The sequence below is a fragment of the Plecotus auritus genome (genome assembly GCF_963455305.1).
Source record: "Plecotus auritus genome assembly, chromosome: 1".
NCBI classification, from domain to species: domain Eukaryota; kingdom Metazoa; phylum Chordata; class Mammalia; order Chiroptera; family Vespertilionidae; genus Plecotus; species Plecotus auritus.
This window is the reverse complement of record NC_137770.1, coordinates 116,955,261-116,973,612: the sequence shown is the minus strand read 5'-3', so window position 1 is coordinate 116,973,612 and position 18,352 is coordinate 116,955,261. Positions and strand designations below refer to the sequence as shown.

Below are 18,352 nucleotides of genomic sequence, written 5' to 3'. Positions count from 1 at the left end.
CTTTAGTGTGCACCTCCATACCTCCACACTTCCACACCTCCACACCTCCTACCAGACTCAATGCCCTTTTTTTTTCCTTCTAATTGTAGAATTTCCACTCAGCCAGCCTTCACATGGTTCTGGATGATATTCGTTTTGTCTTTTAGTTATAGTTTTGATATGGTTGTGAGTGGCAGCAAGTTCAGGTGTTTACCTATGCCACCATCTTGGTTGTCCACATGTAACATTATTATATTTCAGATCATTTTTCTTGAAACATTAAGGTTTATTGCATGTAACATTATTATATTTAAACTAGAGGCCTGGTGCACAGCTCTGATGTGATACTTAGGCCTGCTGGGGCCACCTGTGTGAGGAAAAGAAATAAATGCAGACATGTGATCTCCCACAAACTGTTCACTTTCTTTCATAAATACTAGAGGCCCAGTGCACAAAATTCATGCATGGAGGGAGGGTCCCCTCAGCCCAGCCTGCACCCTCTCCAATCCGGGACCCTTCAGGGGATGTCTGACTCCCAGGGATCAGGCCTAAACCGGCAGTCAGACATCCCTCTCACAATCTGGGACCACTGGATCCTAACTGCTCACCTGCCTGACTGCCTGATCACCCCTAACCACCTCTGCCTGCTGGCCAGATCGCCCCTAACTGCCCCCCCTGCCGGCCTGGTCACCCTTCACTGCCCCCCCTGCTGGCCTGGTCATTCCCAACTGCACCCCCGCCAGCCTGGCTGCCCCCAACTGTCCCCTCCCTGCTGGCCTGGTCAGCCCTCACTGCTCCCCGCTGCCAGTCTGGTTCCCCCTCACTGCCCCCCCTGCTGGCCTGGTTGCCACCAACTGCCCCCCTCACCCCTCACTGCCCCTGCTGCTGGCCTGGTCGCCCCATGCAGAGGTTGTTTGGTTGCCCCTCACTGACAACTGATATTTGGTTGTTTGGTTCCCCCCCTCCCCCCATTGGCCTGGTCGCCCCACGCAGCCTGCTGTTCAGTCATTTGGTCATCCCTCACTAACCCCCATGCCAGCCTGGTCGCCCCATGCAGCCTGCTGTTCAGTCATTACTGTGAGGGTGTCCTGACAATTTGCATATTACCCTTTTATTAGTATAGATTTGTTTTTCTTGAAATAAAAAAAAAACTGGAAAAAAAAAGAAATGCTAAAGAGTTTGCTGTAATGAGAAGAAACAAAGAGCAAAACATAGGCATACAAAATTAAAATGGCATTAAATAAGTACCTATCAATAATAACTCTAAATATAAATGGATTAAGTGCTCCAATCCAAGGGCATAGTGTAGCTGAATGTATATAAAAACATGGCCCAACTATATGCTGTCTACAAGAATCTGATCTCAGAACAAAAGACACACAGAGATGAGAGTGAAGGGATGGCAGAAAAATTTTCATGCAAATGGAAATGAAAAAAAAGAAAAGCTGGAGTAGCAATACTCATATCCAACAAAATAGACTTCAAAATGAAGGCCATCACAAGAAACAACAAATGTCACTACATAATACTAACAGGATCAATTCAACAAGAGGATATAACCCTGGTAAACATATATGCACCCAATATAGGAGAACTAAATATATTTAAAAAACTCATAGAGGACTTTAAGGGAGAGATCAACAACAACACAGCCATAATAGGAGACTTTAACACCATGCTGACTTCACTGGATAGATTTTCCAGACAAAAACTTCACAAAGGAATAGTGACTCTAAAGGACACACTGGATCAAATGGATTTAATTGACATTTTAGAACATTGTACCCCAAAGCATCAGAATATACATTATTCTCAAGTGCACATGGATCATTCACAAAGACAGACCACATGTTAGGACACAAAACAAGTCTCTACAAGTTCAAGAAGGTTGAAATCATATCAAGCATCTTCTCAGATTACAGTGGAATAAAATTAGAAATCAACTACATTCAAACACATGGAGGCTAAATAGCATGTTATTAAGCAATGAATTGTAGCCAGAAGCCAATTCCAGCATGTCATAATTACAAGAGTTTCATCAAAAGGTTGATGAAACTTGGGGGCTCAACAAGGCTGAGTCACATGTGTAATCACCTATTGGAATGGCTGAAAGGCACTTCCCCCAAACCTGAATAGGATGATTGTTTGCTGCCAGACAGCTCAGGCCATCTTAATCTGCATGTTATTGCCTCCTATTGGCCAAACACCTGAACAGCTGTAGGCTCTTCCCCAATCTGACAATGCTTCTGTATTATCTCCACCTTGCCTTAGGACAAATTGTGTTAATAAAATGCAAGGGTCCTGAGACAAGGAGAACTTTTAGCTCCTTTAGCTGAAGCTCCTCTGACCCCCAATTGCCTTTCAAAATTATCTTTCTTCTCTGGACTCTTATTTAATCTACGCACAGCCTTTCTCCAGATTGCTGAACCCTTTGTAATGCTGGAACAAGAACCCCGGCATTAGAATTGGTTATCAACGAGATCAAGAAAGAAATTAAACCTTCCTGGAAACAAATGAAAATGAACACACAACAACCCAAAATCTCTGGGGCAGCAAAAACAGTCCTGAGAGGGTTCATAGCACTACAGGCCTACCTCAAGAAACAATAAAAATGAACAATAAACTATTTATTCCTACAACTTACAGAACTGGAGAGGGAACAAGCAAAGCCCAGAGTAAGTAGAAGAAATAAAATAACAAAGATTGAACAGAAATAAATAACATAGAGACTAAAAAAAAAAAAAATACAAAAAAAATCAATGAAACCAAGAGCCAGTTCTTTGAAAGGATAAACAAAATTGATGAACGTTTAGTCAGACTCATCAAGAAACAAAGAGAGAAGACCCAAATAAATAAGATCAGAAATGAACGTGGAGCAGTAACCACTGACACTACAGAAATACAAAGGATTGTAAGAAAAATGCTATGAATAACTATGTGCCAACAAGCTGGACAATGTGGATGAAGTGGACAAATTCCTAGAAAAATACAATCTCCCAAAACTGAATCAGGAGGAATCAGAAAACCTGAATAGTCCAATAACAACTGATGAAATAGAAGCAGTAATAATAATAATAATAATAAAAAACTCCCAGCAAACAAAAGCCCGATCCAGAAGGCTTCACAGGGGAGTTTTATGAAACATTCAAAGAACTAACACCTATACTCCTTAAACTATTTTTAAAAATCTGAGAGGAAGGAACACTTCCAAACTTTTTTTATGAGGCCAGCATTATCCTAATTCCAAAATCAGATAAAGACACTACAAAGAAAGAGAATTATAGGCCAATTTCCCTGATGAACATAGATGCTAAAATCCTCAACAGAATATAAGCAAATCGGATCCAGCAATATATTGGAAAGATCACACACTATGACCAAGTGGGATTTGTTCCAAGAATGCAAGCATGATACAACATTTGCAAATCAATAAACGTGATACATCACATAAGCAAAATGAGAGATAAAAGTCACATGATCAGATCAATCAATGCAGAAAAAGCATTTGAAAAATCCAACACCCATCTATAATAATAAAAGGGTACTAAGGATGTCCTTTCAGACAAAGCCAGGATCGGAACCCGGGTTCCGGGTTCTGGGTCCCGGGTGCCAGCCATCATCTGGAGGGAAGCCACCCAGGTCCCGGGTGTCAGCTGGCAGCCGGAGGGAAGCCACCGGGGTCCCAGGTGCCGGAGGGAAGCCAATGCCGGCAGCTGGGGGAAGGAAGGCCTACTTTTGCATGAATTTTCATGCATCAGGCCTCTAGTCCTATCTAATAAAAGAGTAATATGCAAATTGACCATACCTCCACCACACCCACCAGCCACGCCCACCAGCCACGCCCACCAGCCAATCAGGAGGTAATATGCAAATAAACCCAACCAAGATGGCTGCAGCCACAGAAAGCAGGAGGGAGGCTTGGATTTCCCTGGCAATGGAGGAAGCCAAGCTTTCCGCCTGCCCTTGCCGGCCCAGGCCTCCACTCAATGCTACAAAGTTTCAATTATAGAAGATAAATAAAGCCCACAGAAATGTCGGCAGCCATGGAGCTGGAGAGAGCAGGAGGCTAGGGTTGCCCGCGGCAATGGAGGAAGCCAAGCTTCTGCAGCCCTGGCCTGCTTTGGCCTGTGCTTAAGGCTACAAAGTTTCAATTATAGAAGATACATAAATCCCAACAGAAATGGCTGCCACCACGGAGCGAGGAGAAGGCTTGGCTCCACTCCAGGCTACAAAGTTTCAATGCTAGAAGATAAATAAATCCCAGATCCCAGGGCCTCTGCTTGGGTCGCCGGGATGCGTGGCCGGCCTGCAAAGCACCACAGGCCCCTCGCCCAGGCCGCCCCACACCCCAAGGGAACCCCCACCCTGATCCAGGACACCCTTCAGGGCAAACCAGCTGGCCCCCACCCATGCACCAGGCCTCTATCCTATCTAATAAAAGAGTAATATGCAGATTGACCATCACTCCAACACACAAAATGGCTACCCCCATGTGGTCAAAGATCCTGCCCCCATGTGGACACAAGATGGCCACCACAAGATGGCCAGCAGGGGAGGGCAGTTGGGAGGAACCAAGCCTGCAAGGGAGGGAAGTTGTGGGCGATCAGGCCAGCAGGGGAGGGCAGTTGGGAGGGACCAGGCCTGCAATGGAGGGCAGTTGGGGTGATCAAGCCTGCTGGGGAGGGCAGTTAGGGGTGACCCACCTGGCAGAGGAGGGATGTTGGAGGTGACTGGGTCTGCAGGGAAGGGCAGTTGGGGGGGACCCAGGCCTGCAGGGGAGAGCAGTTGGGGGGGACCAGGTCTGCAGGGGAGGGCAGTTAGGGGTGACCCGGCCTGCAGAGGGGAAGGCATTTAGGGGCAAACTGGCTGGCAGGGGAGCAGTTAGGCATCAATCAGGCTGGCAGGGGAGTGGTTAGGGGGTGATCAGGCTGGTAGGCAGAAGCGATTAGGGGCAATTAGGAAGGCAAGCAGGCGAGCAGTTGGGAGCCAGATTGGAGAGGGTGCAGGCTGGGCTGAGGGACACCCCCCACCATGCACGAATTTTGTGCACCAGGCCTCTAGTATTTAATAAAATCTCTCAGCAAAGTGGGAATGGAGGGAGCATATCTCAACATAATAAAGGCCATATATGACAAGCCTACAGTCAACATCATACTCAATGGGCAAAAACTAAAACCATTTCCCCTAAGAACTGGAACAAGACAAGGATGCCCACTTTCACCACTCTTATTCAACACTAGAGACCCGTCGCATGAAAATTCATGCACTGGAGGGGGTCCCTCAGCCCAGCCTGCCCCCTCTCATAGTCCGGGAACCCTCAGGGGCAGGAGGTGACCCGGCAATCAGGGGAAGGCGATGCCCCATTACACCTCTGCTGCTGCCACTGCTGGCAGCACAAGCCTTGGCCCAGCCCTGGTTACCTGTGCCTCAGGCTGGCCCTGGGCAGCTGGGCAGCCACCATCCAAGGCTTGCCTGCACCTCTGGTGTTGGCTGGGCAGCCGCCATCTGAAGCTTGCCTGCGCCTCGGGCATTGGCTGGGCAGCCGCCACCTGAAGCTTGCCTGCACCTCGGGCATCAGCTGGGCAGCGCCATCTGAGGCTTGCCTGCACCTTGGGCTGGCCCTGGGTGGCTGGGCGGCTGCCATCTGAAGCTTGTTTGTGCCTCAGGCTGGCCATTGGTGGCTGGGGGGCTGAGGGGATTGGGGGACTCCAGAGGCAGGCACGTGCCATAGGCCTGCCGCCCCAGTGGGACTGAGGGGACTGGGCGCCGCCATCTTGTGGATGTGGGCGCCTCCATCTTGTGACTGTGGGTGCCGCCATCTTTGAGGGCGTGATAGTCAATTAGCATAACCCTCCTTATTGGCTGTCGGTGCCGCCATCTTTGTGAGGGTGTGATGGTCAATTAGCATATTCCCTCTTTATTAGATAGGATAGTACTGGAATTCCTAGTCACAGTAATCAGACAAGAAGAAGAAATAAAAGCTGTTCAAATTGGAAAGGAGGAAGTAAAACTGCCATTATTTGCAGATGACATGATATTATACATAGTAAACCCCAAAGACTTCACCAAAAAACTACTAGATTTAATTTAAATGAATTTGGCAATGTAGCAGGATACAAAATCAACACCCAAAAATCGATGGCTTTTTTATACACCAATAATGAATTCTCAGAAAGAGAAACTAAACGAACAATCCCATTTACCACTGCAACAAAAAAATTAAGATACTTTGGAATAAACCTAACCAAGGAGGTAAAAGACCTATATGCGGAAAACTACAGGACGTTGAAAAAAGAGATCAGGGAAGATAAAAACAAGTGGAAGAATATACTGTGCTCATGGATTGGTAGAATCAACATCATTAAAATGTCCATACTACCCAAGGCAATCTACAGATTCAATGCAATCCCTATTAAAACACCAATGGTGGCCGTAGTAGGAGTGGCTGTGAGGTGAGGGAATCCGGGAGCCGGAGTCTTAGGAAGAGAACTCTGGTGTTATGTAAGATGGCCTGATATGAAGGAATCACGCCTCCACAAGCTGCCTTGTCCTTCAAGTGCAGGAGCCGGTTGAGATGTTGGGAATGGAAGCCAATGTGACCATCCCAATCTGGCAAAATAAGCCGCATGGGGCTGCTCGCAGTGTAGTGAGAAGAATTGGGACCAATCTGCCCCTAAAGCCATGTCCCCGGGCGTCCTTTGAGACCCTGCCCAATGTCTCTGATCTGTGTCTGAGAAATGTGCCCCCAGTCCCTACTTTGGCTGACATCGCCTGGATTGCTGCAGATGAAGAGGAGACATTCGCCCGAGTCAGGAGTGATACACGCCCCCTGAGGCACACTTGGAAGCCCAGCCCTCTGATTGTCATGCAGCGCAATGCCTCAGTGCCCAACCTGCGTGGGTCCGAGGAGAGGCTCCTGACCTTGAAGAAGCCAGCCCTGCCAGCCCTGAGCCGCACCACAGAGCTGCAGGATGAGCTGAGCCACCTGCGCAGCCAGATTGCTAAAATAGTGGCAGCTGATACAGCTTCAGCTTCATTAACGCCACATTTCTTATCTCCAGGAAGTTCAAATGTCTCTTCTCCCTTACCTTGTTTTGGATCCTCATTCCACTCTACAACTTCCATTGTCATTAGTGGCATCACTGAGGAAAGCGAGGTAGGGGTCCCCGAGCTTCCATCAGTCCCCCTGCTTTGTTCTGCCAGCCCTGAATGTTGCAAACTGGAACACAAAGCTATCTGCAGCTCATCTGAAGAGGATGACTGTGTCTCTCTGACCAAGGCCAGCAGCTTTGCAGATATGATGGGGATCCTGAAGGACTTTCACCGGATGAAACAGAGTCAAGATCTGAACCGGAGTTTACTGAAGGAGGAGGACCCTGCCATCCTTATTTCTGAGGTTCCAAGAAGGAAGTTTGCTCTGAAGGAAGAAGATTTCAGTAGAAAAGGAAACTGACAGCACTCAGCTCTGCACACTCAGTCTCCTGCTCCTGAAATTCCTCCAGTAGCTGCCTTCCTCACCGCAGATGTTTCTGTCTCTGCATTAGAAGTTTTCTGCAACAGTCTTCCCGAAAGCTAGAGCTTGGACTGAAAGAAAAGAGCTGGATTATTTGTTTCCCATACTTCAAACCTTTGCAGAAGCTAAGGCCTATTGTGAGCTGAGACACTTGTTATAGGTAAATGTATAGATTGGAATGTTTCGATCTAAAGGCTGAGCTAGAAGTTTCTGGTTTTTCCTTGCCCTTGTGTGAAAATAGGTCCTGAATGGCTTACTTCACTGCATAAGACCCTATAACTGGTCTTACCGGACACTTTGTGCCCAGCTGTCAATTACTCTTAGCAGCTTTCTTGCAGCAGAGAGAGCTATCAGTGTTTATGTACATGTTCACAGGGCAGGAAAAATCTCATGCTGCTCCATCACAAACCAACACCAATGCCCAGCAATCACCCTCTTCACGTGTCTAACACCTAGATGTAGAGGTTGGCCCTCTGGACCAGCTGGCATTTGGGCTGCTTCTGGGAGGCCTGGGCTGTTTTTTTCTTAAATATATTTTATAATACCATACAACCAAATCTACCCTCCAAGGCCTTGGGGCCTCATTGGTTCCACTGACTAAACTCTTGCTCTTCTGAGAACTTTAGATCAAGCCCAGTAGGAAACAGAAGTGGGGAGGGGAAAGAGAATACCATCTTTCTTTGAGGCCCTTGACTGCTTCTTTGTATTGGGCCAAGGTTTGTATCCACACCATGCATGACTCAGATGCCCTCAGGTCCCTTTCCCTGCAGTATGTATCCCGTGTGTGTTTGGGTTGAAGTACTACCTGACATTAAAGGATTTGGCAAGATTAAAATAAATAAATAAATAAATAAATAAATAAATAAATAAATAATAAAACACCAATGGCATATTTCACAGACCTAGAACAAACTCTCCAAAAATTTATATGGAATCAAAAAAGACCCCGAATAACTGCAGCAATCTAGAGAAAGAAAAACTAAGTTGGAGGAATCACAATACCAGATTTCAAGTTATGCTACAAAGCCACCATAATCAAAACAACCTGGTACTGGCACAAGAACAGGCATATAGATCAATGGAACAGAACAGAGAACCCAGAAATTGATTCAAGCCATTTCGCTTAATTAATATTTGACAAAGGAGACAAGAGCATACAATGGAGTCAAAAGAGTCTCTTCAATATACACTGAGTGGCCAGATTATTTTGCATTCAGAGATCATAATAATCTGGCCACTCAGTGTATGGTGTTGGGAAAATTGGACAGGTAATGCAAAAAGAATGAAACTAGACCACCAACTTACATCATACACAAGAATAAACTCAAAATGGATAAAAGACCTAAATGTAAGTCATGAAACCATAAAAATCCTAGAAGAAATCATAGGCAACAAAATCTCAAACATCTCTCATAGCAAAATATGTATGGATATATCTCCTAAGGCAAAGGAAACTAAGGAGAAAATAAACAAATGGGACTACATCAAAATAAAAAGCTTCTGCACAGCAAAAGAAACCATCAACAAAATTAAAAGGGAGCCCACTGTATGGGAGAACATATTTGACAATGATACATCTGATAAAGGGTTAATATCCAAAATATACAAGAAACTCATACAACATAACAAAAGGAAGACAAACAATCCAATTTAAAAATGGGCAAAGGACCGAAATAGACCTTTCTCCAAAGAGGACATACAGATGGCCAAGAGACATATCCTATATAATAAAACCCTAATATGCAAATCGACTGAACTGCAGAACAACAGGCAGAACGACCAGTCGCTATGACACGCAATGACCACCAGGGAGCAGATGCTCAATGCAGGAGCTGCCCCTGGTGGTCAGTGCGCTCCCACAGGGGGAGTGCTGCTCAGCCAGAAGTTGGGCTTACGGCTGGCGAGTGGAGCGGCGGTGGCGGGAGCCTCTCCTGCCTCCACTGCAGGCGGGTGGGCGGTAAGGAGCAAGAGGTCCTGGACTGTGAGAGCCCCAGACTGCAAGAGGGTTATGTGACTGCTGGCTTAGTTCCGGGGGGATCAGGCCTAAGCTGGTAGGCAGACATCCCCCAAGGAATCCCGGATTGTGAGAGGGCACAGGCTGGGCTGAGGGCCCTCCCTCCGGTGCACAACTTTTGTGCACTGGGCCTCTAGTGAAAAAATGTTCAGCCCTTGCTGGTTTGCCTCAGTGGATAGAGCATCGGCCTGTGGACTGAAGGGTCCCAGGTTCAATTCCAGTCAAGGGCACATGCCTGGGTTGTGGGCTTGATCCCCAGTAGGGGCCGTGCAGGAGGCAGCTGATCAATGATTCTCTCTCATCATTGATGTTTCTATCTCTCTCTCTCCCTCTCCTTTTCTCTCTGAAATCAATTAAAAAATATGTTTAAAAAATGTCCAAAGTCACTGATCATCAGAGAGACACAAATTAAAATGACAATGAGGTATCACCTCACCCTGTCAGAATAGTTACCATAAACTAATCTATAAATGCAAGTGCTGGTGAGGATGTAGAGAAAAGGGAACCTTATTACACTGTTGGTGGGAATACAGACTAGTGCAACCATTATGGAAAACAGTATGGAATTTCCTCAAAAGATTAAATATGGAACTGCAATTTGAGCCAGTGATCCCACTTCTAGGAATATATCCTAAGAAACCCGAAGCACCAATTGGAAAAAAATGTATGTACCCTATGTTCATAGCAGCACAATTTACAATAGCTAAGATCTGGAAACAACCCAAGTGCCCATCAGTAGATGAGTGAATAAAAAAGCTGTGGTACATTTATACCATGGAATACTATGCAGCAGTTAAAAAGAAGAATCTCTTACCCTTTGAGACAGCATGGAGGGACCTGGAGAGTATTATGCTAAGTGAAATAAGTCAGTCAGAAAAAGACAAGTATCACATGATCACACTCATATGTGGAATCTAAGTAACAAAATAAATTGATGAAGGAGTAGATCCAGAGATTGGAAGCATGGAACAGAGTGGGAATCTCAGAGGGAAGGTGGGGGAGGGTGGGTGGGTGGGAAGTAATCAGCCAAAGACCTTGTATGCATATATGTGTGGCCCATGGACACAGACAATAGGCTAAAGGCCTGGGGCGGGGGTGGGGGAAGGCTAGAGGGGGTCAATGGGGGAAAAGGGGAGACATATGTAATACTTTCAACAATACAGAATTATTAATTAAAAAAGAAAAAGAAAAGAAAGAAAATTCCCTTCCCAGAGCTTGGAAGCTACTCCCTTCTGTGGCTGGGAGCCCAGGCCGTGGGGGTGGGCAAAGGCCTCCAGAGTTGGTTAAGTGGCAGGCTGTGAGACACCTCTCAGCATTCTGTTTGGTGAGAATACAGCAGAACTTCTGCCTTCTGGTGCCCACTGGTGGGTTTCTCTGTCAGTATCTCCTAATTGGCTTCTTTTTTTCTCTCTCTATCCCGTTTTCCTGTCTGTCCCAGTCCAGTCTCACTTTCCATCCCTATTATTGTCTCTCTCTCCCATCCTCCTCTGATTCAGTTGGCTTGTCCCCTGTCTTTCAGTCTCTCCTAACTCTTTGTCTCTGCCTTTCTCTCTATTGATCTCTGTATATCTCTTTCCTCTCTGTGAAGTTGGGCTCTCCTCCTAAAGGTTTTAAGCAGTGCCTTTTCTTAAGACTGTGTTATGTGCTCACTTGGTGCTGCCCCTGCCCACTCCTGCCCCCACCCCCTTACCTGCTCTACATGTCTCCGATGCTGTAAGACTGATCTCAGGACCCCCAGATTCTGCAGGGCCCTGAAGCAGGGATTTGGGTCCTTAGAGCCAGTGGAGCAGCAGGGTAAATTGGCACGTGCTAGGCAAAAGTCAGTGCTGTCAATGCTGTCAGAGAGGCTAGCACCCTCTTCCTTTTGCTGCCCCAGGAACTTTATCCCTCCCAGCCAAAGCTAGCAGAGGTGGCTGACAGGGTGAGCCCAGGGATCATGGGTGTGGCCCAGCTCCTGGTCAGCTGAAGGCCAGAGATAGAGGGCTTCAGGAATGACCCAAGAGTCTCCTGATAGTGCTCTGTGCTAGAGCCTGGAACAGGGATCCAGGAGGGGAAGGGTATGCAACCTGAGGGGACAGGGTCAGAGTTACCATTCAGAGGGCAGAATTCCAAGGTAGCCAGGTCCTGGCCCTAGCCACCATAGTCAGTGGAAGAAAGAGATTAGGTTTCTAATTTTGCCTTTACCACTTACTAGCTGAGTGGCCACACAAGGCCCTTTTCTGCTCTGGGCCTCAGTTTTCACATTTGTGCAATGGAGAGAGGCTGACGGCCATACTTCACTTTACCGGTCTGAGTCTGTGATTCTATCCCTCCATGAGCCTCTGGCACTGTGGACTTTGAGGGTGTGGGGTGTGGCCCGAGATGATTACACTGTGGGGGAGGAGAGGGAGGGAAGAAGGCTGCTGGAGAGGTTGGGTACTGATGTCCCAGTGTGGAGTAGTGATGATCACATTATCACACTGGCCTTGAATCCAGAGGCCTGAGGTGCAGACCCATCCCTTCACTCACACCTGATTTCTCTGTGCCTCTGTTTCCCCATCTGTAGAAGGGATAATAATCCTAGCTCCCGCTCTTGAGAGGGTCCAGTAAACTCATAAAATCTAGGATTCAGTTCTGAGCAGAGGCTGGGAGTGGGGTGGAGTGAGCTGAGTTGAAGGTGGGTCCTAAGGATGGGGATCTGAGGACCCACAAGAGCCAGGGGGGCTGACAGTGGGGTGGAGGCTAAAAGGAGCCATTGTAAGAAATAGAAAGGGCGGGGGGGGGGGGGGTAGGTGAGGGTGTGCTTATCACAGGCCCAGGCTTTTCCAGACAAAGCCAGCAGCCTCTGAGCAACCATTCTTCCTGGGAAGAAAGAAGACTGGAGGGCCCTTAGTCCTCTTATGCTAGGCTGCGGGAGGAAAGCGGTTTGAAAATCAGCACTGTTGCCTCCTCTGCTCACCCCACACCCCACCCCATCTTGACTCTTTCTGTGGGAGCCAGGCTTCTGCCTGGAGTTTAAACCTTTTGAAAATCACAGAAGGCTGAACCAGGGAGGCAGCTGGGAGTGGAAGGAATCCTGGGAAGGGAGTAGGGATCTGGTCCTGCTCTGCTATTCTAAGCTCAGTTTTTCCGTCTGTAAAATGGAATGCTATCCAGCCCTGACCCGCTAAAATTCATTGCGGTTTCCATGTGGGACTGAGACCAGGCCAGGAGAAGCCTGAGCATTGGAAACTACTGACTCTGGTTTGCCGCTTAACCCTAGGTCCAACCTCCTGGTCACCAGGATGCATCTCTGAATCCAAATATGGATCAAAAGCCCCAAATGGTCTTCATTTCTCACATGGAATCAGGATGAAAACAGCCAAAAAGAATCATTTCTTATACTTTTATGCACAGAAGCTAGGTCAAGTTTATCCATTAATTCATTTACCCTTCCATTCCTTTGTTCATTCATTCATCGTATAATGCTTTAATGGTCCCCCAAGCACCTACTTTGTGCCCTCCCCTGTGCTAGGCATGCAGACATGGCCCCTGAAGAATGGTCAGTCAAGTGTGGGCAAGTCATCATTTGAAACAGGAGAAGAAGGTGCAATGTGGCAGAGAAGGGAGTCACTAACCAGGTTCCAGAGAAGTAGGCTTTTGGCTGTGTGGAGAATGCTTAGGATACATCAGGTGGGTCTGCAGTTTGGGTCGAGGATAAAGCATTCACAAAGGTGGGGAGTGGAGACAGGACAGAGCTGGCTTGGGGCAAGAGTGACCCATCCCCAGAACATGATGCTAAGTGAAGTAAGCCAGTCACAAAGGGACAAATGCTGTGGGATTCCACTTTTATAAGATGTCTAGAGTAGTCACATCCATAGAGAGGGACAACAGAATACTGGTTGCCAGAGGCTGGGGAGGGAAAATGGGGATTATAATGGGTGTAGAGTTTTAGTGTACAAGATGAAAAAAGTTCTGGAACTTGGTTGCACAACAATGTAAATATACTTAACACTACTGAACTGCACACTCAAAAATAGTTAAGATGATACATTTTTTGTTATATGTACTTTACCACAATTTTTAAAAAAGTAACCATACATTCACACACACACACACACACACACACACACACACACACACACACACGAATGAGCCTGCCCCAGAGACTGAGTATGGGAAGGGGGCCAGAAATGGGAGGGGTGGGGGTCAGAAGTAGAGGGCCCTCAAACCAAGCTAAGGCCAACCCTGTCACCACAGATCCTTTGTAGAAGGTTGGAGGGAGGGAAAGAAGCAAGGAAGAGTGAAGTGTTGTGGTAAGAACAGTGTGTGCGTGGGGCCTGCTTGCAGGGACATGAGGCTGGGTGCAGTGCAAAGAGTTTGGACCTAGGGTAGAAGGGCCTGACTCCCACCTTATAACATCTCTGAGGGCCCTGGCTGGGTAGCTCAGTTGGTTAAAGCATTGTCCAGATACCCCAAAGTTGCACATTTGATTCCCAGTCAGGGCACACACAAAGAATCAACCAATGAATACATAAATAAGTCAATAGGTCTCTCTCTCTCTCTCTTCTCTCTCTCTCTCTCTCTCTCTCTCTCTCTCTCTCTCTCTCTCTTTCTCAAATCAATCAATAAATTAGAAAAAAACATATCTCTAAGGATTACTTCAAACATGTAAGGGAAGAAAGCTGCTTCTACTGAATCACTGAATCCCTAAGACCTTAGACCTAGCAGAGGACACCCAGGCCTCCGGCTCTAGCCCCAGCTGTTGAGGTAACGGTTTCCAGGTAGCCTCTGCCACCCACCTTCTCCCCCAGTGGCTAGACTGTGGCTTTCCCCAATATGAATCACAGAGTTTCAGACCACGAGAGCTGTGGGATGACATCTACCAGACTCCCACGCATCATACAGATGGCGCTACTGACATCCAAAGAGGGGAAGGGATCTTCATCTGCAAGTCAGGTGACAGAACTCTGATCTGAACTCTCTTTGCCTTGGCTTCTCCCTGGGAGACCTTAAACTGAATTTTAACCATTGCAGAGGAAACTACCACATACACTGGAGCCTTTAGCTGGGCTGGCCAACACCATCTGCAGACTGGTTATCTTTTACTTTATGAAAATGATGCATTCCAGTCAAGGTGACTTCAAATAAATCTTTTGAATGAAATCTATGCTGTTCTCTTCAGAACTGTACTTCTGTTACAGAGAATCGGAATAATCAAACAATGCTCGAAGAGTTTGGAGTCACACTTTATTCACCGGTGGGCTTAGAGAAAATGAATTCAAATTCTAAGCAAGGCTACAAGCAGAACTTCCCTCTTTATTAAAGAGCCAGCCCTATGTGCGCTTAGTGGTTATCTCGCTGCTGGCCTTGAAAACAACACAGTTCTATCCAATTAAAAAAAATGCACCTGGCATGGCATTGAGAGTATGGGCATATCTAGTCTCTGGCCTACAAGGTTAGACAGCTAAGGTTATCTTCCTCATTATTCAAGCAGGCTAAAGCAGGCTAGAAAGCAAAGTTATTTTTTTAGAATAAGAGTCCGTCTAAAAAAAAGCAGAGAGCCGAAACCGGTTTGGCTCAGTGGATAGAGCGTCGGCCTGTGGACTGAAAGGTCCCAGGTTCGATTCTGGTCAAGGGCACGTACCTTGGTTGTGGGCACATCCCCAGTAGGAGGTGTGCAGGAGGCAGCTGATCGATGTTTCTCTCTCATCGATGTTTCTAGCTCTCTATCCCTCTCCTCTCTCTTCCTCTCTGTAAAAAATTAATAAAATATATTTTTTTAAAAAAATAAAAATAAAATAAAAAAAGCAGAGAATTCCAAACAGTAGTTTTACAAAATAGGGGTTAGCCTTCTCACTTCTACAATTTTAAGGTACAGAAGTCTCTAATAGAATAAACCCTTGAGCCAGTCTCAGAACAGGTTTAGTAGGGGAAAGTACAGATAGAATCACTAAGTATCAGCTCTGCTTCTAAGATTCTCCCAGCCTCAGCTTCTTCATCTGTAAAATGGGGATAATTAAATCTGCCTCAGAGTCATGTAGAGTACTTGGTACTCAATAGCTGTTCAATGAAGTGTACTGTAAATGATGATGATGATGGTGATGATGCATTGGTTAATGATGAGAATGATGATGATGGAAGTGATGCTGGCTTGAAGACAGTCGGACATAGTGTGGGCATCGTGTGGTCCTAGAAAGAACATGCTGGGGAGCTCTGGGGGGGCAGGGAGGGATGTGTCTGATTTTGAAGCTTCGGAAAGAGATTTATTTTGAGATGAATCTTTCATTCATTTGTTCACTCACTCACTTATCCATTCATCCATCAAATATTCCTTAAGTGCCAACTCTGTCAGACCCCACTTAGGGATGGCAATTCTGGGCTTTGGGGAGAGTATTCTAAGAGGAGGGACCAGAATAAGCTGGCTGAGGAGAAGGGAAGGTTTTGGCTGGCAGCAGGAGAAAGAGCTGAAGTTGAAACCAAAAGTTTCCAGTGAAAGGTGGCTGGCTCTCCTTTAGTACCTGTCTCCCAGCAGTGCACTGATTTGGGGCTGAAGTGAAGGCCCGAGTGGTGAGCTGAGCTGGGCTGGGAGAGGGAGGGTTGGTGGGAGACAGTGGAAGGAGTCAGGGCACAGTGATAGAAGAGAAAAGTGGCCATTCAGTTCAGGAGGCAGCGGGGGACCACCGGAGCAGTTTGTGCAGAAGAAAGACAGGATCTGAACTGTGGTTTAGACAGAGTGGTCTGGCAACATGCGCCAGGAGAACTGCAAGGACAGGTCAGGGACCCAGGGACCAGCTTTTCTTGCCCCCGTCTCATCCTGTTCCTACATGCTATTCTGTTTCCTAGACTACAAGCTCCCTGACTTCAGGTCTCGTCCAAAAGTTTGTCCAGGACTAGATATGCAGAGCTCAGGGAGAAGCATGCCTGGCCACTGGAGCCAGAGGCCTCAGGGACAGTGCTTTGCAGCCTGCAGTTCTGAATGCGTGTGAGGGAGGGGTGGGACTGCTTTGGGGAAGGGGGCTGAGAGATGGCTGAGCCATCCTAGGCAGCTCTAATTTCTGTTATTTAATGCCATCATCTCCCTGCCATTCTCCCTCTTAAAGTGTCAGATGTCTGCTTCTAGCTAGACAAGAAAATGGCTTTAAAGGAGAGGAAAATCGCTTCCCTCCTGGGCAGGGGAGGGGCAAAGGGAGGAGGTGTCAGCAATCACGACTCTGACAACAGGGGCAGCAGCCGGTGGTGGACAGACAATGGGGAGGGATCCTTCAGAGAAGAGAGGAGATGCTGCTTTCAGCTCAGCTGTTCCCCCTGAAGAAGGAGGGCACCTTTCAGGGGTTTCCACTTGGAGACTCAAAGACACAGCTGGAAGGACAGAGCAAGACCAAGGCAGGACTCTCAGTGAGGTATGGGGCCACAGGTTGTCCTGGCATGTGGCCAGCTCTCTGGGAAAGTAGATGTGGCCTGGAACCACAAGGACCCTTAAAACCACCCTCCCCTCTTTGTAGATGGGAAAAAGAGGCCCAGGAAGAAAGGACTTAGCCTAGACCTCTTTACTAGTAGTTCTCCACTAAAGAGGAAAGAGGCCCTGGCTGGTAGATCAGTTGATTAGAGCAACATCGTCCCAATACACCAAGGTTGCAGATTTGATACCCCTCCCTCTGAAAGTGTCAGAATCAACCAAGTAATGCATAAATAAGTGGAACAACAAATCTCTCTATCTATCTCTCACTTTCTCTCTCCCCCAACTCCAAAATCAATAAATTGGAAAAATAAAATAAAAATAAAGAGGAGGCGAAAGGGAGGTTTTTAAGGAGAGGAGCCAACTTCAGCCATATTTAATTCAAGGCCAGGAACAGACTTCCGGGTTCCAGATGCAAATGGATAGGCTCAAGGTCACCTCCTCAAGGAAGCACTAATATTTGTCCCTTCCAAACTATCCTATTCTGTCTGTATCAGGTATTTCAACTAGTGAATCTATTTGGTGTAGAACTTTATCGTAAGTTCACAAGTTCTTCAACTTGTGTCATTTTTAAAAACCAGAACTGCCAGTGGTCATGGAATGAGGGATGGGATGAGAGTGGAGCAGGGGGGCTGAGGACATGGGGATTAGGAATGCAATGATCCAGAATGAGTAGGAAGCATGAGGCAGGGTTCAGTGTGAGTTTCAGTGACTGGGTTAGGATCTGAATCAATTACTTTGCTTTTTAGCCATGGTCCACAGGTTACATAGGCCTAAATGGCCACACCAATGCTAGTCACAGCCTTCTCCAAATCCTGGCGATTCCACTGGTACAATCAATTCAACCGAGCTAACATTATATGGACAGTGAACACCTACCCATCTCCAGTCTCCAAGTTTCCGTGTGTGTGTGTGTGTGTGTGTGTGTGTGTGTGTGTGTGTGTGTTGGGAGGTCATCCCAGACCCATGGATGAAGGTACTGGGCATGCAGGGAGGAGTTAAAGGGGGAAGCTTACCCTGCAAAGGAGGGAATCAGCATCAGCTCCAGGTTTGCTGCAAGCTGCACAGGAGGCTCAGCAGCTTCCTTTCCTTCCTTTGGGCAGAGCTCCCCAAGATTAATCCAGTTCCCTGATGCCACCTCCTTCACCTCTTGGCAGGTTTTAAGCCACATGGCTGTCCCACCCCAGCACCCCAAGGCCCTCCTTCCCAGAATGAGGGTGGCCTGTCCCTGAGGACTCTTTTAAGAGTGAATAAGGCAGCCTGGGAAATTGGGGTACAACAACCTTGGGCAGAGCTGCGGGGTCCCAGGGCCACATTCCTCCTGGCACCTCACTCGCCTCTCTAAGATACCCTGAAAGTTTAAGGACAACCTCCCACCAGCAGAGCTGTTTCAAAGGGAATCTTTATGCTGGAAATTCGCAGTGATGGA

The 18,352-nt window shown here is 47.1% G+C and overlaps 1 protein-coding gene across 2 annotated transcripts; it reads left to right on the top strand.

The window, feature by feature from the left end:
* Positions 1–6,553: 6,553 nt before the first annotated feature.
* Positions 6,554–7,583, top strand: LOC308252900 (mitochondrial fission regulator 1-like; the record flags this gene model as incomplete). Of its 2 annotated transcripts, XM_080677755.1 has the most annotated exons (2): positions 6,554–7,030; positions 7,140–7,373. In XM_080677755.1, 2 exons carry the CDS (start codon positions 6,554–6,556, stop codon positions 7,251–7,253), a joined length of 591 nt encoding a protein of 196 aa, XP_080533881.1. In that variant the 3' UTR covers positions 7,254–7,373. The 2 variants fall into 2 exon arrangements, with proteins under 2 accessions (XP_080533881.1, XP_080533880.1); XM_080677754.1 differs by having other exon boundaries at positions 6,554–7,583.
* Between the last annotated feature and the right edge of the window lie 10,769 nt (positions 7,584–18,352).